Source organism: Bombina bombina, chromosome 10 (genome assembly GCF_027579735.1).
Source record: "Bombina bombina isolate aBomBom1 chromosome 10, aBomBom1.pri, whole genome shotgun sequence".
Taxonomy (NCBI): domain Eukaryota; kingdom Metazoa; phylum Chordata; class Amphibia; order Anura; family Bombinatoridae; genus Bombina; species Bombina bombina.
Window position 1 is genome coordinate 105,035,765 of NC_069508.1, and position 23,470 is coordinate 105,059,234.

At 36.2% G+C, this 23,470-nt stretch overlaps 1 protein-coding gene across 2 annotated transcripts in view; it reads left to right on the forward strand.

Annotated features, from left to right (window-relative positions):
- The window catches only part of SEC16B (SEC16 homolog B, endoplasmic reticulum export factor), a 602,132-nt gene that overhangs the window by 276,877 nt on the left and 301,785 nt on the right, over positions 1 to 23,470 (forward strand). Inside the window, exons 16-19 of one of the 2 annotated variants that reach the window (XM_053693298.1) lie at positions 5,839 to 5,950; positions 12,014 to 12,119; positions 18,324 to 18,458; positions 23,304 to 23,417. In XM_053693298.1, coding sequence (XP_053549273.1) covers positions 5,839 to 5,950; positions 12,014 to 12,119; positions 18,324 to 18,458; positions 23,304 to 23,417 — 467 coding nt within the window. The remainder of the gene's footprint in view (positions 1 to 5,838; positions 5,951 to 12,013; positions 12,120 to 18,323; positions 18,459 to 23,303; positions 23,418 to 23,470) is intronic. The other variant, XM_053693299.1, reaches the window with a different exon arrangement.

Genomic DNA, 23,470 nt, shown 5'->3' on the forward strand with positions numbered 1-23,470 from the left:
ATATTTGTATGCGTGTGTATCTGTGTGTATATATATATATATATATATATATAAATATATATATATATATATATATATATATATATGTAGAAAAAAAGAGTATGTGACTGCTCCTCCCTCTAGTGGAATATATAGTGAAGAAAAGTGTATGGGGTCACGACTCCCCTATCCCAAAACACTTACTTCCAGGGACCTCAATCAATATGAGGTAAGTAGTCACCAATCAATAAGACCTCCTTTCGTAGCTGCAATGTCCCAGTCCTCCAGGTTATCGGACAGAAATACCAGGATGATAATTTAGCTGTTTTGAAACTGAAATGGTATATTGGATCCTCCACTGTAAAACTTGGTTCCGATTTGAGTCTCAGTTAACATGTGAATGGAACAAAAACAATTGCCCAGCATATAGTGAAGTACGTTTATTATAACATAAAATCACACAAAAGCACACGCTTAAAATCCCACTCACAATGTATAACCTTAATCAGTATGAGGTAAGGTTTGATCATATAACCGCAACCAATACAGAGGATACCTGATCACAAATAACACCTCAGAGCCTCTGTTGACTGAGTATATTCCGTACAGCGTCCCAGACGCGTTTCAAAGTTGCCTTCTTCCTCAGAGGGATAAGGCAACTTTGAAACGCGTCAGGGACGCTGTACGGAATATACTCATTCAACAGAGGCTCTGAGGTGTTATTTGTGATCAGGTATCCTCTGTATTGGTTGCGGTTATATGCTCAAACCTTACCTCATACTGATTAAGGTTATACATTGTGAGTGGGATTTTAAGCGTGTGCTTTTGTGTGATTTTATGTTATAATAAACGTACTTCACTATATGCTGGGCAATTGTTTTTGTTCCATTCACATGTTAACTGAGACTCACATCGGAACCAAGTTTTACAGTGGAGGATCCAATATACCACTTCAGTTTCAACACAGCTGAATTATCATCCTGGTATTTCTGTCCGATAACCTGGAGGACTGGGACATTGCAGCTACGAAAGGAGGTCTTATTGATTGGTGACTACTTACCTCATATTGATTGAGGTCCCTGGAAGTAAGTGTTTTGGGATAGGGGAGTCGTGACCCCATACACTTTTCTTCACTATATATTCCACTAGAGGGAGGAGCAGTCACATACTCTTTTTTCTACATTCATCGTTAAGACGACCTGGGAGTCTTTACATTTCTTTTTGATTTGCTGCCCCCTTTAGATTTATTAAATCTTGTGGACTTTTAATTTAATATATGCATTTTTTAATGTTATTTTAATTATCATTAATAGTATACAGGTTAGCGCGGTTGTCCTATCTTTTGTCTATATATATGTGTATATATATATATATATATATACACAGAGTATATGTCTGTGTGTGCACAATTGAGTCTATGTGTATTTGTTTGTACGTGTTTGTGTGTGTATTTGTGTATATATCTGTATGCGTGTTTGTGTGGTTTTTTGTGTGTCTATGTGTGTTAATGTATATTTGTTTGTCTATATGTCTCTGTGTTTGTGTATATGTCTGTGTGTGTTTTGTGTGTCTTTGTTTGTGTGTCTGTATCTCTGTGTTTGTGTGTGTCTGTCTATCTGGGTTTGTGTCTGTGTGTGTGATTTAGCTGTTTGTCGTCTCTGTGTTTTTGTGTGTTTCTATGTGTGTGTTTATGTATGTCTGTGTGTGTTCGTGTTTTTATTTGTGTGTGTCTGTGTGTGATTAAGCTGTTTGTCTAGATATCTCTGTGTTTTTGTGTGTCTTTATGTATGTCTGTGTGTGTGGTTAAGCTTTTTGTCTAGATATGTCTGTTTTTTTGTGTTTCTATGTGTGTCTTTATGTATGTCTGTGTGTGTCTTTATGTATATCTGTGTGTTTGTATGTCTGTGTATGATTACCTGTTTGTCTAGATGTGTCTGTGTGTTTGTGTGTCTGTGTGTGATTAAGCTGTTTGTCTAGATGTCTCTGTGTTTTTGTATGTCTATGTGTGTCTTTATGTCTGTGTGTGATAAAGCTGTTTGTCTAGATGTCTCTGTGTTTTTGTATGTCTGTGTGTCTTTATGTCTGTGTGAGATTAAGCTTTTTGTCTAGATGTCTCTGTGTTTTTGTATGTCTGTGTGTCTTTATGTCTGTGTGAGATTAAGCTGTTTGTCTAGATGTCTCTGTGTTTTTGTATGTCTATGTGTGTCTGTCTGTGTGAGATTAAGCTGTTTGTCTAGATGTCTTTGTGTTTTTGTGTGTTTCTATGTGTGTCTTTAGGTCTGTGTGTGATTAAGCTGTCTAGATGTCTGTGTTTTTGTGTGTTTCTATGTGTGTCTTTAGGTCTGTGTGTGATTAAGCTGTCTAGATGTCTGTGTTTTTGTGTGTTTCTATGTGTGTCTTTATGTCTGTGTGTGATAAAGCTGTTTGTCTAGATGTGTCTGTGTTTTTGTATGTCTATGTGTGTCTTTATGTCTGTGTGAGATTAAGCTGTTTGTCTAGATGTCTCTGTGTTTTTGTATGTCTATGTGTGTCTTTATGTCTGTGTGAGATTAAGCTGTTTGTCTAGATGTCTTTGTGTTTTTGTATGTCTATGTGTGTCTTTATGTCTGTGTGAGATTAAGCTGTTTGTCTAGATGTCTTTGTGTTTTTGTGTGTTTCTATGTGTGTCTTTAGGTCTGTGTGTGATTAAGCTGTCTAGATGTCTGTGTTTTTGTGTGTTTCTATGTGTGTCTTTAGGTCTGTGTGTGATTAAGCTGTTTGTCTAGATGTCTTTGTGTTTTTGTGTGTTTCTATGTGTGTCTTTAGGTCTGTGTGTGATTAAGCTGTTTGTCTAGATGTCTGTGTTTTTGTGTGTTTCTATGTGTGTCTTTATGTTTGTGTGTGAGTAAGCTGTTTGTCTAGATGTCTCTGTGTTTCTATGTGTTTCTATGTGTGTCTTTGTATATGTCTGTGTGTGATTAAGCTGTTTTTCTAGATATCTCTGTGTTTTTGTATGTCTATGTGTGTCTTTATGTCTGTGTGATTAAGCTGTTTGTCTAGATGTCTCTGTGTTTTTGTATGTCTATGTGTGTCTTTATGTCTGTGTGAGATTAAGCTGTTTGTCTAGATGTCTGTGTTTTTGTGTGTTTCTATGTGTGTCTTTATGTTTGTGTGTGAGTAAGCTGTTTGTCTAGATGTCTCTGTGTTTTTGTATGTCTATGTGTGTCTTTGTGTCTGTGTGAGATTAAGCTGTTTGTCTAGATGTCTCTGTGTTTTTATGTTTCTATGTGTGTCTTTATATATGTCTGTGTGTGATTAAGCTGTTTGTCTAGATGTCTCTGTGTTTTTGTATGTCTATGTGTGTCTTTGTGTCTGTGTGTGATAAAGCTGTTTGTCTAGATGTCTCTGTGTTTTTGTATGTCTATGTGTGTCTTTAGGTCTGTGTGTGATTAAGCTGTTTGTCTAGATGTCTTTGTGTTTTTGTGTGTTTCTATGTGTGTCTTTAGGTGTGTGTGTGATTAAGCTGTTTGTCTAGATGTCTGTGTTTTTGTGTGTTTCTATGTGTGTCTTTATGTTTGTGTGTGAGTAAGCTGTTTGTCTAGATGTCTCTGTGTTTTATGTGTTTCTATGTGTGTCTTTGTATATGTCTGTGTGTGATTAAGCTGTTTTTCTAGATATCTCTGTGTTTTTGTATGTATGTGTGTCTTTATGTCTGTGTGTGATAAAGCTGTTTGTCTAGTTGTCTCTGTGTTTTTGTATGTCTGTGTGTCTTTATGTCTGTGTGAGATTAAGCTTTTTGTGTGTCTTTATTTGTTTGTGTGTCTGTATCTCTGTGTTTGTGTGTGTCTGTCTATCTGGGTTTGTGTCTGTGTGTGTGATTTAGCTGTTTGTCATCTCTGTGTTTTTGTGTGTTTCTATGTGTGTGTTTATGTATGTCTGTGTGTGTTCGTGTTTTTATTTGTGTGTGTCTGTGTGTGATTAAGCTGTTTGTCTAGATATCTCTGTGTTTTTGTGTGTCTTTATGTATGTCTGTGTGTGTGGTTAAGCTTTTTGTCTAGATATGTCTGTTTTTTTGTGTTTCTATGTGTGTCTTTATGTATGTCTGTGTGTGTCTTTATGTATATCGGTGTGTTTGTATGTCTGTGTATGATTACCTGTTTGTCTAGATGTGTCTGTGTGTTTGTGTGTCTGTGTGTGATTAAGCTGTTTGTCTAGATGTCTCTGTGTTTTTGTATGTCTATGTGTGTCTTTATGTCTGTGTGTGATAAAGCTGTTTGTCTAGATGTCTCTGTGTGTCTTTATGTCTGTGTGAGATTAAGCTTTTTGTCTAGATGTCTCTGTGTTTTTGTGTGTTTCTATGTGTGTCTTTATGTCTGTGTGTGATAAAGCTGTTTGTCTAGATGTCTCTGTGTTTTCGTATGTCTATGTGTGTCTTTATGTCTGTGTGAGATTAAGCTGTTTGTCTAGATGTCTCTGTGTTTTTGTATGTCTGTGTGTCTTTGTGTCTGTGTGTGATAAAGCTGTTTGTCTAGATGTCTCTGTGTTTTTGTATGTCTGTGTGTCTTTATGTCTGTGTGAGATTAAGCTGTTTGTCTAGATGTCTTTGTGTTTTTGTGTGTTTCTATGTGTGTCTTTAGGTCTGTATGTGATTAAGCTGTCTAGATGTCTGTGTTTTTGTGTGTTTCTATGTGTGTCTTTAGGTCTGTGTGTGATTAAGCTGTTTGTCTAGATGTCTTTGTGTTTTTGTGTGTTTCTATGTGTGTCTTTAGGTCTGTGTGTGATTAAGCTGTTTGTCTAGATGTCTGTGTTTTTGTGTGTTTCTATGTGTGTATTTATGTTTGTGTGTGAGTAAGCTGTTTGTCTAGATGTCTCTGTGTTTTTATGTGTTTCTATGTGTGTCTTTGTATATGTCTGTGTGTGATTAAGCTGTTTTTCTTGATGTCTCTGTGTTTTTGTATGTCTATGTGTGTCTTTATGTCTGTGTGATTAAGCTGTTTGTCTAGATGTCTTTGTGTTTTTGTGTGTTTCTATGTGTGTCTTTATGTTTGTGTGTGAGTAAGCTGTTTGTCTAGATGTCTCTGTGTTTTTGTATGTCTATGTGTGTCTTTGTGTCTGTGTGAGATTAAGCTGTTTGTCTAGATGTCTCTGTGTTTTTATGTGTTTCTATGTGTGTCTTTGTATATGTCTGTGTGTGATTAAGCTGTTTGTCTAGATATCTCTGTGTTTTTGTATGTCTATGTGTTTCTTTGTCTGTGTGATTAAGCTGTTTGTCTAGATGTCTCTGTGTTTTTGTATGTCTATGTGTGTCTTTATGTCTGTGTGAGATTAAGCTGTTTGTCTAGATGTCTCTGTGTATTTGTATGTCTATGTGTGTCTTTGTGTCTGTGTGAGATTAAGCTGTTTGTCTAGATGTCTCTGTGTTTTTGTATGTCTATGTGTGTCTTTGTGTCTGTGTGAGATTAAGCTGTTTGTCTAGATGTCTCTGTGTTTTTATGTTTCTATGTGTGTCTTTGTATATGTCCGTGTGTGATTAAGATGTTTGTCTAGATGTCTCTGTGTTTTTGTATGTCTATGTTTGTCTTTGTGTCTGTGTGTGATAAAGCTGTTTGTATGTCTATGTGTGTCTTTATGTCTGTGTGTGATTAAGCTGTTTGTCTAGATGTCTCTGTGTTTTTGTATGTCTATGTGTGTCTTTGTGTCTGTGTGTGATAAAGCTGTTTGTATGTCTATGTGTGTCTTTATGTCTGTGTGTGACTAAGCTGTTTGTCTAGATGTCTCTGTGTTTTTGTATGTCTATGTGTGTCTTTGTATATGTCTGTGTGTGTGATGAAGCTGTTTGTCTAGATCTCTTTTTAATATGTTTTTGTTTTAAACATACAGTTCTTAAAGGCTTCACAGAGGCCGGGCACTGCTGCTACCTGACAGCTGGTACACCCTTTGGCCATTATTATGAGAAATCAGACCGACTAGTTTTGCTGGGCAGCAGCCACAGGTGAGTTCTGCTGCTATAGGTTATGTGCTAACAAATACTTTAGACCAGGTAGGTCACTGCACTTCTCTGTTTTGAGGACATGAATATGCCATTGGGCACAACAACAGTGTTAAGAAAACACATTTCATTTCACACACAGGGCAAATCAGATCAGGCTGCCTTTAATCGTGCTCTGTTTGTTTTTTTATCACACACACTCTGTCCTTTCTTCTGCTCAGCTGTCCTTTCCTCGCATATTTAATTCACTCTTCAGTTATACAACGCGTCTTTTCATGGCGAGGGCTGACGCGTCTCTTCGTCTGTCATTCTTTTCCATCAGCTTCGCATTTAGACATAACTTGATGTGAGGTCATTGTTGGCTCTCTCCACCAATGTGGCAGCACTTGTTGATATTAATCATACAAAATAATTAAGATAATGTTTTGCGTCCTGTGTGCTGTGCGAAAAGAAACGTGGAAGAGACCAAATAAATTCCTGTAGATATAAATATGGATCCGAAACCAACACTTTTTTTCTGTGTCAGACACTAAGTAGACTATTTATCAGAACAAGGTGCTGTATATAGAGGAGTGAGGGCATAATTTCGTGTTGTACTAGAAGCATCACTTTGGTCTAGATGCGTTATGTTCCTAAGTGTCAGATTTTAGATTTAATATACCGTCAATTGCTTTGGATGAAGCTGGGATTGCACTTTCAAAATGTCAGCTCCAAGCTTTATAGTATTTGGCCTTTAATTGAATAGACAGAAAAAAATAAGTATTTCTAAGAGAAAATCCTTAAATATAAGTTGTTTGAAACACTCTGTCTGCATCTACTTGTGAGAGTGAGTTATTTAAAGGGATATGAAATCCAAAAATGTTATTTTGTGATTCCGACAGAGCATACCATTTAAAGTGATTGTAAAGTTTAATGAATTAAAGCCCAGGATCAAAAAGTAATCTTAAAAACAGGGGCACTTTAATTCATTAAAGTTTACAAAGACGCTTATTTTTTAAAATACTTAAACCTTTGCGTTATGGTAAACGTAACACTGATCCTCCGCCCGCGTCTCCTGCTTTCTTTAGCATATGGATGACGAATCCAGCTTCCTTCAATTGTTGCGTGCCCCACGAGCTGGACACCAAAGGGGGCACGCAACGATTGGAGGAAGCCGGTCTCGTCATCCATATGCTAAAGAAAGCAGGAGACGGGGGCGGAGGATCAGTGTTATGTTTACCATAATCGAAAAGTATTTTTTTAAAAAAAGTCTTTGTAAACTTTAATGAATTAAAGTGCCCCTGTTTTTAAGATTATTTTTTTTTAACCTGGTCTTTCATTCATTCAACTTTACAATCACTTTAAGTTTTCCGTTTACTTCTGTTAGTAAATTTGTATTGTACTCATGATATTCTTTGTTGAAGAGATACCTAGGTAGGCATTGGGAGCACTTTGTGATAGGAACTAGTGCTGCCCTCTAGTGCTCTTACAAATGGATAACATTCTTGCAAAACTGCTGCCATCTAGTGCTCTTACAAATGGATAACATTCTTGCAAAACTGCTGCCATCTAGTGCTCTTACAAATGGATAACATTCTTGCAAAACTGCTGCCATCTAGTGCTCTTACAAATGGATAACATTCTTGCATAACTGCTGCCATCTAGTGCTCTTACAAATGGATAACATTCTTGCAAAACTGCTGCCATATAGTGCTCCAGAAATGGGACGGCTTCTTAGCATGCGTTCTTGCTTTTCAACAAAAGATACCAGGAGAATAAAGAAACATTTTAAATAGAGGTAATTTCTCTATCTGAATCATTAAACAAATCATATCCCTTTAAATATGTTAAACCTGCACTCTTGGGTCAATGCGATTGATGATGTAACGCATCTTTTTTTCCCCTTTTGCACTCTGATTGAAAGAATAAAACAGAAAACATAGTTATACAATGATATCAACCAGCTGTGCACAAGAAACACAATAAAACAATGTAAGATACAAAAGGTCATTATTTTGGACTTGTGCATGGTGGTGGAAAGGAGAGGTAACTGGCCTTAAAGGGACAGTACACTGTAAAATTGTTTATATATGAATGTATTTTCAATGACTTGTTATACCATCTGCAGAGTATAAAATTTATAAGGAATTGCATTGTTCGGTTTATTTGTGTATATGAAGTAGCTGGTTTTGTGCTTTTAACCCTTTAAGGACACAGCTTTCAGTTTGCTCAATTGTTTTATGACGAAAAAATTCCGTCATATGTCCTTAAGAGGTTAAATCACAGCCTATTACAATGGGTTGAGCTTCAGGTAATATCAGATCTCATTATGTTATCACTTTTATGTACACACACTTGCTTCATTATCTTATATTTGTCTAGAAAACCAAAGCTCAATACTTAGAGAGAACAATGGAAAATTATCATTTTATTACTTAACTATCCTGCCCCCCACTGAGAGTGTAATCTCTTCTGCTGGCCGTGTTTACTTAGGCTATTCAATAGAATATACTCCAGTATAGAAACTTTAGTATAGGTTGGGGTACCACAGGCTAAATCAGCTATTTCAAATGCCAAAATAGGGGTAAAGGAGCTACTTGTAAACAATTTAAAACACTCCAGCAGGTAAAATGAATCATTGGGAACAATTTAAAGGGGAGCAATTTTTTTGGGTGAACTGTCCCTTTAAAGGGACATGAAACCCAAACATTTTCTTTTATGATTTAGGTAGAACAAACAATTTTAAACAACTTTCCAGTTTAAAGGGACAGTCAACACCAGACTTTTTGTTGTTTTAAAAGATAGATAATCCCTTAATTACCCATTCCCCAGTTTTGCATAACCGACACAGTTATATAATACACTTTTTACCTCTCTGATTACCTTGTATCTAAGCCTCTGCAGACTGCCCCCTTTTTTCAGTTCTTTTGACAGACTTGCATTTTAGCCAATCAGTGCTCACTCCTCGGCAAATTCACGTGCATGAGCTCAATATATAAAACACATGAACTAACTTTCTAATTTGCTTCTATTATCTTATTTGCTTTGTTTTCTTGGTATCCTTTGTTGAAAAGTATACCTAGGTAGGTTTAGACGCTGGGAGCTAACTGCTTATTCGTGGTTGCACATTTATGCCTGTAGTCATTGGCTTACAAATGAGTTCAGATAGCTCCCAGTAGTGCTTTGCTGCTCCTTCAATAAAGGATACCAAGAGAATGAAGCAAAATTGATAAATGTAAATTGTATACAGTGTCTGAATCAAGAAGGAAGAAACATACAATACTTATTTTATAGTAACATTATGTTAGTACACACATTAGCCTATTATGCTATAAAAACAGTTCAGAAAGAATAAATATAAATTTCCTTAAACTTAAAGCATTTGATCTGAAATTTGTTGTCAGTGTTAAGTCTTCCAGTGATCCAGGGTTCTATTATGATGATGTAATTATTCATATTTGTGCTTTACTCATTGAATCGGACTAGTAAGAATTTTGATGGGGATAGATTAATTGATTTACTACTTCTAGAATACTTCAGAATTTTTATTGTTTAAAAAGTTAGATAATCCCTTTATTACCCATTCCCCAGTTTTGCATAACCAACACAGTTATATTAATATACTTTTTACCTCTGTGATTACCTTGTATCTAAGCCTCTGCAGACTGCCCTCTTATTTCAGTTCTTTTGACAGACTTGCATTTTAGCCAATCAGTGCTGACTCCTAGGTAACTCTTTGGGCGTTAGCACAGTGTTACCTATATGGCACACATGAACTAATACCCTCTAGCTGTAAAAACTGTCAAATGCATTCAGATAAGGGGTGGCCTCCAAGGGCTTAGAAATTATCATATGAGCCTACCTAGGTTTAGATTTCAACAAAGAATACCAAGAGAACAAAGCAAATTTGATGATAAAAGTAAATTGGAACGTTGTTTAAAATTACATGTTCTATCTGAATCATAAAAGTTTAATTTTGACTAGACTGTCCCTTTAATACTCAGGTATTTTAAAGGGAAATGACACTCAAACTCTTTCTCAGCTCTATCTAAAACTAATGAATATGTTACAAATGATTTGTGCTGTTCCTGTGCTGAATAAACCAACTTTTTTCTGTTGGAGTTACTACAGAGTCCCAAGACATATTTGTACAATATCCTGTCATTTCACTTGAAATTTAAAAAGTAGGGCTACTACATTTATTGTGTAATTTTTAAAAGTTATGCATTTAAACTAACATGATTTTTATAGCGTACAAATGTCCGTCGGCATTATGTCCGAGAACCGATACCTCTAGAGGTTGCTTATACAGTATTACTACACACACAGCTGCCACGAAGGGCTCAAGACACGTTCACACCCCTGAGCATACGTCAGTATGCCATCATAGATACGGATACGTTTCAACAAAGACTTAGAGCTACATTTGATAACAGAAGTGAGTTGGACATTTTTTTGTGTGTTTTTTCCAAGGCAGAGCAAACATAATCATCATCTCCTAAATAGACACTTATTATACTCTAGAAAACCCACTAGCTAGATTTGTTCGGTTTTTAGCGAAAGACATTAAATTAATATAAAACCCAAAAATATTCTTTCATGATTCAGATAGAGAATACAATTTTAATTTGCTTTCCAATTTACTTCAATTATCAAATTTGCTTCATTCTCTTAGTTGAAGAGCATACCTAGATAGGATCAGAAGCAGCAATGCACTATTGGGAGCTAGCTGCTGACTGGTGGTAGCACTTGTATCCCTCTTGCCATTGGCTCACCTGATGTGTTCAGCTAGCTCCCAGTAGTGTATTGCTGCTCCTTCAATAAAGGATACCAAGAGAATAAAGCAAATGGGATAATAGAAGTAAAATGAAAAGTTGTTCTCTCTGACTCATGGAAATAAAAAATATTGGGTTTGATGTCCCTTTAAATTGTTACACAAATTGATAGTTATTTTTTACATTTTCTAATGACTTAAAGGGACAGTAAACATTCAAAATAATGATATGCAGAATTATATAGCATTATCTTAGCGGCACCTTTATACATCTAAAGCATTTCCTGATTTTTTTATCCCAAAGTTGGACTCCGCTCAAGGTTCTACTGAGTGGGTCTTGTTTTTCAAATGCGATTTGTGGGCGCTGTCTAGTCACAGCCCACCCGATCGCGCCATTTAAGTAAATGTAGCTTGTTCCCGCTACAAGATCAGAGCGGGAGCAAGCTGCATTCACTTCAATGGCGCGATTGGGAAGGCTGTGACTAAACAGCGCGCCCACGAAGCGCATTCGAAAAACAAGACCCACTCAGTAGAACCTTGAGCAGAGTCCAACTTTGGGATAAAAAAATCAGGAAATGCTTTAGATGTATAAAGGTGCCGCTAAGATTATGCTATATAATTCTGCATATCATTATTTTGAATGTTTACTGTCCCTTTAAGCAATAAGGGAGAGAATGGGGTGAGATATTTTGGGACGAGTTGAAAGTGTGTTTTGTAAGGAGACTTGATACATAGGGCCTGATTCTCCAGCATAGAGAGAAACCAGCATCTTATTTACTGATTAATTATTGTAAAGTAAGTGTCTCTCCTTAACATAAAGCATATAATGAGATACATCATTCCCAGAGGTAAAAATTGATTTTAAAACAATCCCTTTGGGGATCTCGCCAGACCAGGGAGCTTTAGAGAATAAGGCCCATAATAAGGAGGGAGAGCACAATTTGCTGATCGTGGGTGCTTAATAGAGCTTCTAGTGACAGCTCTGGTGAGCAGTTAGGCCCTAAGCGCTCATTTTATGCACTGGTGGCCAAGAACCTTATTATGTAATAAATACTTTTATGGATGGAAAGATCTATTGACACTTCCTTTCACCTATAACAGATTTATCATTTAACCACCTTCATAAATTCCCCACTTTTCTCCACTAGATGGCACTGTCTTTATACAAAACTGAGACCTGCCGGGTTTGTATTTTTTTTAATTTTGCATGTTATTTTATTTTTTTCCCCTGCACATTTCCAACGCTTTCCAAATTCTTGTTTTTCTACAACTTCTAGATTTACATTCTTTCATTTCTTGATTTTTTTTTTTAGTCAAACATTTAAGAAATTTGCTACCTCTCAAAGCATCCAACGGACTGAAATTTTGGAATATTGTCAAAGCCTGGGGAAACCCAATCATTGTATCCCGTACTTCCAGGTAACAAATTAAATAAATTCCCCCAAATTACACTGTAGTCAAGATCAATGCTTTGCGCCTCATTGGATTATTTCCCATTTGTTTCTCATCTCTGTTCTCTGTAATTCTGTCTCTCATTTTAGCCATCTGTTAACTTCTTCTATATTTTGACATAATTTTCTTTAATATGTTTATATTAATTTTGAGAGATTTATGAAGAAAATTTACAATTTACCACAATCTGATTATTTGTTAGTGGTTATCTGTGCTGGTTTACTGTTAAAGGGAAATTAAACACTTTGATAAAGTAATATAAAATGATAAATCATAGATATATATATAAAAAAACTGCAATATGCTTTCATTATTTATTTTGTCCCCTTTTCCTGCAATTCTATTCTGAAATTGTGAGCCTTTTAGTTCCTGTTAGAAATGGAACTGCAGAACACTGTTATATTCTGCACAGCCATTGGCTGCACACTCTAGTGACCTATTTATAACTGTCCCTAATTGGCCACAACATAGAAGATAACCTAAGTTACAACATGGCAGCTTCCATTGTTTTATAGACACTAAAACTTTACACTTATTTGGTCAATATTTAAACAGCAAATCAACTTTAAAAAATACATCTACATGTTATATTCTCAGACAAATCTTTTCTTTGAATGCATCATTCTACCTAGCATTTATTTAGCGTTTAATGTCCCTTTAAATCCTTAGAGCAGTTGCAGCTACTTTAAAAGGATTTGCTTAAAGGGGTATTGAAGGGATCTTTATTGATATAGCAGACTGTTATTTTGATTGACTGCCACCGCAAAAATGTAATTAGTGCCCAGATTAGTAAAGAAAAACAAAAATAATAACAAAAATGTAAATGAACCTCCAGCTGTTCCCCCTGCTGATATGAATATATCCGTTTATCATCAGCTGCAGTGTGTCCCGTAGCGTGTTAAGAGGTCATGTTGGGAGACACGCCGCAGCCAGTGATATGATGTTAGCTCTTATCAGCAGGGAGCCAGCATTAGGTTACTTTATTTTATTCATTTTCTTAATATAATCTAAGTACTAAATACAGTCTTGTGAGGCAGAGGTAAAATTAGTTTATTTAAAGACAAAGTATAAAAATAAAAGGTTCTGTTATGTTAGAGTTTTAAAGGAATTCCCTTGTTTTGCTATGTTTAACCTATTAATAAGGCATCCCTGCTGTCCCTGAGACGGGCATGGCTGATAAAGCAATCAGGAGAGGCATATATATGTGCTACGTTCAGCTCAGGAATGGCGCAGCTTAAAGCGACAGTAAAGTAAAAATTAAACTTTCATGATTCAGATGGAACATACAATTTGAAACAACTTTCCAGTTGACATCTTTTATCTAATCTGCTTTGTTCTCTTGCTATCCTTTATTGAGAAAACATACCTAGGTCGGCCCAGGAGCAGAAATGCACTACTGGGAGCTAGTTGTTTAATAGTGACTGCACATATATACCTTTTTGTAATTGGTTCACCTGTGTTCAGCAATTCCCAGTAGTGCATAGTGTGATTGTAAAGTTTCTTACTGGAATGCACAGTGTATACAATAAGCCTTCAAAACAGGGGCACTTTCACTGATTACATTTTTTTTAAGACCCTTTATTTGTAAAATATTTACCATTTTGTGCCGTTCTTATGCTCACACCTCGTACTTCAATTAGCTGAGCGATGCCGAATCCAGCTTCTTCCAATCTTTGCGTGCTTCACGAGCTGGGCGCCATGTGGGGCGCACAAGGATTGGAAGAAGCTGGATTTGTCATCGCTCAGCTAAATTTAAGTACGAGGTGAGGGTGGAGGAATGGCACAAAATGGTAAATATTTTATATCAAATAATTGATTTTATATCAAATAAAGGGTCTTAAAAAAATGTAATCAATGAAACTGCCCCTATTTTGAAGGCTAATTGTATATACTGTGCATTACAGTAAGACACTTTACAATTACTTTAACAAAGGATACCAAGAGAATAAGTCACATTTGTTAACAGAAGTAAATTGGAAAGTTGTTTAAAATGATTAGCTCTATCTGTAGCATGAAATACAAAATGTGGGTTCCTTTCGTAAAATGATGATGGTCCACAGTCCTCCGTAAGATATGGGATATATTTCCCGCCACTAGGAGGAGGTCAAGAACCCATATCAGAGCTTAAAATGTCATATTCCTTTAACTATGTGTTTAACCCCCTTGCAGGAGTTAAAGGGGCAGCAAACACCATATCAGTACAACATTTGTCTCCAGTGTTCCAATAAATCAGTCAAGTCTTAAGTTATTAAGACCTTGTTTGCTGCAGTTGTTTTTCCATGGTCAAACTCCGCCCACCACTTTCCTTTTTTTGGAGGAGCCAGTCTGCTTTCACAGTAAAAGGCACAATGAACAATGAAAGTTTATAGCAAAGTTCTTTTACTGTGTATAATTGAAGGCACAGTAAAATCATAATTAGACATTCACGATTTAGACAGAGCATGCGTTTTTAAACAACTCTCCAATTTACTTCTATTATTTAATGTGCTTCCTTCTCTTGTTATCCTTTGACGAAAGGTTTATCTAGTTAAAGGGACACTGAACCCAATTTTTTTCTTTCGTGATTCAGATAGAGCGTGCAATTTTAAGCAACTTTCTAATTTACTCCTATTATTAATTTTTCTTCGTTCTCTTGCTATCTTTATTTGAAAAAGAAGGCATCTAAGCTATTTTTTGGTTCAGACTCTGGAGAGCAGTTGTTTATTGGTCGGTTAAATTAATCCACCAATCAGCAAGAACAACCCAGGTTGTTCACCAAAAATGGGCCGGCATCTAAACTTACATTCTTGCTTTTCAAATACAAATACCAAGAGAATGAAGAACATTTATTAATAGGAGTAAATTAGAAAGTTGCTTAAAATTGCATGCTCTATCTGAATCACGAAAGAAAAAAATTGGGTTCAGTGTCCCTTTAAGCTCAGGAGCAGCAAATAACCTAGGTTCTAGCTGCTGGTTGGTGGCTGCATATATATACTGATTGTCATTGGCTCACCCATGTGTTCAGTTAGCAAAGAGTAGTGTATTGCGCATCCTTCAACAAATGATACCAAGAGAATGAAGCATATGTTATAATAGAAGTAAACTGGAAAGTTGTTTGAAATTGTATGTTCTACCTAAATCACGAAAGAAAAATGTTAGGTTTCATGTCCCGTTAATCATTTTATGTTACAATCTCAGTGCTCACTGTCCCTTTAATGAACACTGTAACAGCATTAATTAAAAAAGAAAATGTTCTTACAGCATACCACATTTTTTTTCTTCTTCAAGAATGTCCCTTTAATTTCCCTGTGACCTAGTACCATATTATCCAGGCTCCTGTCTTTGTTTATCTTTGTTATTAGCTGGTTCTTCCATATTGATTTTACAAGCTTTGTTAAAGTTTAGTTGAGCAATTAGCACTCTCAAGACAAAGTTTCTTTATCAGACGTACGTTAGTAAAAGAGATTTTCCAAAGCAGAACGGTTATTCAATTGACCACATACAGGGCTAGAACTTATGTGACTGTCGGAAATGCAGATGTTATGAGACAGATCTCTCTGCTTTATCTTCTATCACCTATGGAACCCTCTAATATCTAAGGGCTCTAATAGATGAATACTTAATAGGGTCATCCGTTCTAGTCTGAAGAGTGGGAGGGCTTCCTTTTAACATTAAAGGGACATGAAACCCCAACATTTTCTTTAATGATTCAGATAGAGAATACAATTTTAAACAACATGTCAATTCACTTCTATTATCTAATTTGCTTCATTCTTTAGATATCCTTTGTTGAAGAAATAACAATGCACATGGGTGAGCCAATCACACGAGGCATCTATGTGAAGCCACCAGTCAGCAGCAACTGAGCGTATTTAGATATGCTTTTCAACAAAGGATATCAAGAGAATGAATCAACTTAGATAATAGTAATAAATTGAAAAGTTGTTTAAGATTGTATTCTCTGTCTGAATCATGAAAGAAAGATTTTGGGTTTCATGTCCCTTTAAGCTTTTACACAATAGCCATGATTGGTTGGTTTCAACCAACCAGGATTTCTTTCAAAATGAATATAATGAAGAGGGAACAGAGATATCCAATTAATCCTTTTATTGCTGCCAGAAAAGGCTGAAGATAGACAGTAGTAGAATGGGGAATGATTTTTTTAAAAATAATTTTAAAGTAGTTTGGTAAATATCTATCTATCTATCTATCTATCTATCTATCTATCTATCTATCTATCTATCTATCTATCTATCTATCTATCTATCTATCTATCTATCTGTCTATCTATATATCAGTGTTCTCTACAGATTACGTTGCCAGCCGTGTACAATAGCATTTACTAAACATAGCAATTGAACCAAAAGGGCCTCTTATGACTTCAAATGCTGAGAATCTTCAATCACGGGACCCAATAGCTGTTTTGTTGCCATTTCAGACTGATGAAAAATAATGACATAGGACAAATTCCATCTTTATAGCTGACCTTATAAACAAAGCTTAAATATTGTAAATATAAGATTTATTCGCTAAACTGCTGTCTGCTCCCCTCTAAACCTTAAAGAGACACTTTACTGCTTAATTGTATATTATCTATATGAAAAGCAGCATCTAAACCTGTTATTTTTTTTGTGCAATAAAACATTTTTAAAATGTAATTTTAAACTAAAACAGCTTTATCAGTTGTGTACTCTGTACTCATTCCCATTGGCATTTCCTATCAATGCTCATAGGCTAATAGGTACTTCCTGTTAATGCTCATTGGCTAAGAAGTGCTTTATGTTAATACTCATTGGTTAAGAGGTACTTCCTGTTAATGCTCACTGGTTAAAAGGTACTTTGTGTTAATGCTTATTGGTTAAGGGGTCCTTTCTGTTAATGCTCATTGGTTAAGAGGTCCTCCTGTTAATGCTCAGTGTTTAAGAGGTACTAACTGTTGATGCTTCAAGTTAATGCTTTCTGGTTAAAAGGTACATCCGGTTAATGTTAATTGGTTAAGAGGTCCTTCCTGTTAATGCTCATTGGTTAAGAGGTACTTCCTGTTAATTATCACTGGTTAAAATGTACTTCCTGTTAACGCTTATTGGTTAAGGGGTCCTTCCTGTTAATGCTCATTTGTTAAGGGGTCCTTCCTGTTAATGCTCAGTGTTTAAGAGGTACTAACTGTTGATGCTTCATGTTAATGCTCTCTGGTTCAAAGGTACTTCCTGTTAATGATAATTGGTTAAGAGGTCCTTCCTGTTAATTATCACTGGTTAAAAGGTACTTCCTGTTAATGCTCATTGGTTAGGGATCCTTCCTGTTAATGCTCATTGGTTAGGGATCCTTCCTGTTAATGCTCATTGGTTAGGGATCCTTCCTGTTAATGCTCATTGGTTAGGGATCCTTCCTGTTAATGCTCAGTGGTTGAGATATCCTTCCTGTTAATGCTCAGAGGTTAAGGGGTACTAACTGTGCTTCAGTAGAAAGTGCCTAAAAGCCAGTGAGCACTAGTGGGAAAGATACGACTGATACTGGTATATACATTTAAAGGGATAATAAAGTAATTTTTTCATTTTTTAATTAGATTGAATTCACTATATTGCAAAAGATCTGCATGCAAAATACATATTAAAAGCATTTACCACTGTCATTTTGTTAGAAAATATGCATTGCTTTGCAGTCACAGGACACACTCCTTGAAAAGCCTGTAGAATATTGTTTATCCTCCTTCCTTTGCTGTGGCCAATTAGGGAGACATATAAACAAGCTCCTGTACGTTTCATCCAATCACTGTGCAACATGCATAAGAGTCATGGTTCTGCATTTCACAGAATGTACTCCATCCTTGCTGAGGGAGAGTGGAAACACTGCATTTTACTAAATTACAGGAAAAGCAGGCAAATAAGTAGTAAAAGTTCAGCGCAAAATTTAAAACAAATTATCAGGAATTTCATTTTTATTTTCATGTCCCTTTAAATGTAAACAGTTTTTATTTGACTTCTGGTCTTTCATATAGATGACATAACATTTTTGAGTGCAGCGTCCCTTTAAGCTGACACAGAAACCAACCAGAGGGTTAAGCAACAAACAAATATTCAGTTGGCAAATAAAGCAGCTGCAAGCAGGAGGTGACTTTCTCCTTGGAGAAATCTTTATGCTTTTTTTTTTTTTTAACTTTGCTTGTCTTTCTCTCACCTTACCACCTTGCAGGTATATAAATTATTATACGCCACACGCTTGCTGGATTACGGCCTGCCGTCCCTGGCTCTGCATTACTGCGAGTGCATCGCCGCTGCTGCTCTCACTCAGTCTCGATCTCTGGTGCTGATAACTGAGTTAATCAAGGTGACTCCAACTCTCGCACAGCTAGCTAAACAAACACCTGCAATCTGTTTCACTCCAGGAAACGACATATACTCATCATAAGCCTTACATTAGCTGTAAACAATGTACATATCATAATGCCAGAAATTTAACCGCCTCTCAGTTTAATTCAGGCGTAAAAACAAAGCCATATTTGTAACGGACAAGCCTGTAAAAAAAATCTTTTAAATAAATTAAGCATTTTGCTAGATGCAGGCAAATTATGAAATTAACATTGTGGTAGCTGTGTTTAAAATATATTCACAGAAGTGTTTTGTGGTTTAGAAATGTGGACACAATTTCTTCATTAATAACTTGGAATGACTAAGGTCCTATAAGGTCAGCGATTCTTTGGTTATTTTCAGTGCCAGATATTTTTTGGCCAAATATGTTACTAGATTTCCTCACAAACCTCAAGAAAAAAAAGGGTCTTTATTATTCTGGAGACTGCGGTCGGTAACGCAGTTATTTTACACATTGTTTTATTCCTGTATGGCCAGAACGTGCCATAGTTAAAATACCTTAGAATGCCACAGTCAAATTATCATGAAATGTCTTGTTCCAGCCAAGGTTAAGACTGAAATGTGTCTGTTTAAAGAAAGCTGGACGCCTTATTACCGAGCTCCCCAACACCATACCCCACAGGCATCATGTAACCGAGCCTTCTGATTGCCTGTGAATCACTAGCAATCCTCCGGTGAATGGTGAGGGGGAGTTGCACGCCCACTGTGTTTTTTTTTATCATTTATCATATACTCTCGTACTTCATTGTTAACTGAAAATAGTGCATCAGTTAGGTACCGTGACTAATAACATATATTGTCTTAAAGATGTTAAGGAACCGCTTTCTTATACAGAAAAAAAGGATAATATACATAATAAAAATGTTTTAGTTGACAGACAATTAGATTATTTGTAGATATTAGTAGTGAAATGTAAAAAAATAAAAAAACAACTTACAGCATAAAATATTTTTCGATTTTATACAACCGAACACTATGGTGGGAAAAAAATAAAACATTTTTTTTTCATTTTATCTTTTGAACTCTTTTTATCTTTAATGCTTGGAGTGTTGAATTTACCAATACTTTTTTTTAACACTTTAAAGGGATAGTAAAGTCTACACCTTAGTCATCTTAAAGTCTTACTTTAAATTAAAGGGACAGTATACACCACATTTCATATAACTGCATGTAATAGACACTATTATAAAGAATAATATGCACAGATACTGATCTAAAAATCCAGTATAAAACCTTTTAAAAATTTACTTAGAAGCTCCCAGTTTAGCTCTGTTAAAAAGGTAGCTGGAACACCCACTGCAATTGGGAAATAGCAGACCCTCCCCCTCCCCCTTCCTCTGTATATGAAAAGACCCTTTACACAAACAGGAGCAAGCTGGAGTAGGTATACATCAGTATTCTCCTAAAACTTTGGGGCTTGGTTAGGAGTCTGAAAATCAGAGCCATGTTATTTGAAAATAAACAAAACTAAACATTTAAAAAAAACCTGTATGGGCTATATAAATGGATCGTCTACAAAACATTTATGCAAAGAAAAATCTAGTGTATAATGTCCCTTTAAGCTGTGAATAGCCTCCTGCCCCCTTTTCTATATCGTGCAGCAGTAACATGTATTGTGCCTCTGGATATCACATGACTAGTGTAACTCATAAGTGCCCAGGAAAACATGGCTGAGGTGGCAACCCTATCAGTGGGTGGAGCTTGGCAGCCATTCAAAGTGAATAAAAAAAAATCATTTAAAAGAAAAAAAAGTCTTACTTTTCCTGCTGCATGATACTGAAAGAGGCGCAGGAGGATATTTGCAGCTTAATCTAAAGTAAGACTTTAAGATGACTAAGGTGTAGACTGTCCCTTTAAACCATGATTCAGGAAGAGCATGTCATTTTGAACACCTTTCTGTTTTACTTCTTTTCTCTTATTTGCTTTGTTCTATTGATATCTTTTGTTGAAAATCATACCTAGGTAGGCTCAGGAGCAGTAATGTGATGATTGGTGCCTGCACATATACTGTATGCCTCTTTTCATCGGCTCTCCAGATGTGTTTAGGTAACTCCTAGTAGTGTATTGCTGTTTCTTCAACTAAGGATACCAAGAGAATGAAGCAAACTTAATAGAAGCAAATTGGAAAATTGTTCAAAATTGTATCTATTTGATCCATGAAAGTTTAATTGTGGATTTCACATCCCATTAAATTGATGGTAAAGTTATGTTGTTATCAATCACATATTATACTCATCTATGAAAATCAATATAACTTTAATTCATTGTTTTTTAAATTGCATTATCTAAAAAAGTTATAAGCTTTTAAAAGTCTTTTTTTCCCCGTAATTTATTCAACCCGTTTTTTTTGTTTTTATTTTACACTCCGGTCACGTTTTGTTGTCATCCTGTTGAAAATTAGACCGTTAGATGGCCGTGACTTCCATTCATCCGCCCACTGAGCGCTCAATAACGCATGAGCAATTTTATTTTTCAGCACCTTCAATACCATGCACGCTCATGTTTAACGAATGTGTATTACTCTGAATAGGGAGCAAGATTTTATTTGTGACGTAGGGAGCGGGTGGGACCACTCTCTAGTCTAAAGCGATATTGGACCAGGAAGTGGGAGATGGGAGGAGCGAGGGATGGTAAGAGAGATTTTTTAAAACATTGATATCTCTTACTAATATGAATGTTGGGGATTAAAAAACATACCGCTAGATTACGAGTTTTGCGTTAGGCTGAAAAAGCAGCGTTAACAGGTCCTAATGCTGCTTTTTCACTATCGCTGCTATTACGAGTCTTGCAGGTTAAGGGGCACCGCACACTTCTTTGGCCTTACCGCAAAACGACTTACGTAAACTTCGTAAACCCTTTTTTCTATGGGACTTCCATAGCACCAGTATTACGAGTCTGTCCTGGGAGGCCAAAAAGTGAGCATACACCCTCTACCTCCAAGATCCGTAACGCATTCTAAAGTCAGTAGTTAAGAGTTTTATGGTACAACGCCGCAGCATAAAACTCATAACTAAAGTGCTAAAAAGTACACTAACACCCATAAACTACCTATTAACCCCTAAACCAAGGCCCTCCCGCATCGCAAACACTAAAATAAAATTTTTAACCCCTAATCTGCCGCTCCGGACATTGCCGCCACTATAAAAAACATATCTTCCCCTAAACCGCGCACACTCCCGCTTCGCAAACACTAGTTAAATAATATTAACCCCTAATCTGCTATCCCTAACATCACCGCCACCTACCTACATTCATTAACCCCTAATCTGCCGTCCCCAACATCGCCGCCACTATACTAAATGTATTAACCCCTAAATCTAAGTCTAACCCTAACCCTAACAACCACTAACTTAAATATAATTACAATAAATCTAAATACAATTCCTATCATTATCTACATTATTCCTATTTAAAACTAAATACTTACCTATAAAATAAACCCTAAGCTAGCTACAATATAAGTAATAGTTACATTGTATCTATCTAAGGGTTTATTTTTATTTTACAGGCAAGTTTGTATTTATTTTAACTAGGTAGAATAGTTATTAAATAGTTAATAACTTTTTAGTAACTATTCTAAAAATAAATACAAACTTGCCTGTTAAAAAAAAAAAAAAAAACCTAAGCTAGATACAATGTAACTACTAGTTATATTACAGGTAAGTATTTAGTTTTAAATAGGAATTATTTAGTTATTAATAGTAAGTTTTATTTAGATTTATTGTAATTATATTTAAGTTAGGGTTAGACTTAGGTTTAGGGGTTAATACATTTAGTATAGTGGCGGCGACGTTGGGGGTGGCAGATTAGAGGTTAATAAATGTAGGTAGGTGGCGGCGATGTTAGGGACGTCAGATTAGGGGTTAATAATATTTAACTAATGTTTGCGAGGCGGGAGTGCGGCGGTTTAGGGGTTAATATGTTTATTATAGTGACGGCGATGTCCGGAGTGGTAGATTAGGGGTTAATAAGTATAATGTAGGTGGCAACGATGTCGGGGGTGGCAGATTAGGTATCGGCGATGTTGGAGCAGCAGATTAGGGGTTAATATGTATAATGTATGTGGCGGTGATGTCCGGAGCGGCAGATTAGGGGTTAATAAATATAATTTAGGTGTTGGCGATGTCGGGGGCGGCAGATTAGGGGTTAATAAGTGTAAGATTAGGGGTGTTTAGACTCGGGGTTCATGTTAGGGTGTTAGGTGTAAACATACATTTTATTTCCCCATAGGAATCAATGGGGCTGCGTTACTGAGTTTTACGCTGCTCTTTTGCAGGTGTTAGACTTTTTCTCAGCCGGCTCTCCCTGTTGATTCCTATGGGAAAATTGTGTACGAGCACGTACGACCAGCTCACTGCTGACTTAAGCAGCGCTGGTATTGAAGTGCGGTATAGAGCACAAGTGAGGTAAGTGCAGGTAAGTGAGCGGTGAGAAAAAACTGCTCGTTAGCACTGCACAGCTCCTAACGCAAAACTCGTAATCTGGCCGTTAGTGACTAAACTGTAATACAGATAGGCTTGCTATGAAGTGTAAGTAAAGTGCTTAACTTTACCTTCACTTTAATGTTAGAAACGTTAACATTTCTTCTATAAAAACATTTGAATTTCAAGGGATATCAAGGGAATATTCAATAGCCATTCAAATGTCAAGATACAAACACTCACCAATAACATAATTTATGTTTTACTCTTGTAGTGTATGGTAAATAAAAGCAGTCTGTATCTGTCATCGAGCATCAAAGCTTACTAATAGGCATATTGAGAACCTGCTTCATCTGACGCTTTAATTTTCATGCCCCCTTTAGTTAGCAGAACGTTTGAGGTTTTCTGACCCACGTCTTCTGGATTTACCAGAGCTGAAGCAGCATCATGAACCAGAATGGCTGTTGCAGCTACGTTCTTTACTGAGAGAATTACAGGTATGTGAGCACTGACCTGTCTGTAGCAGCTGTTTAAAGGGATATGATTTTCC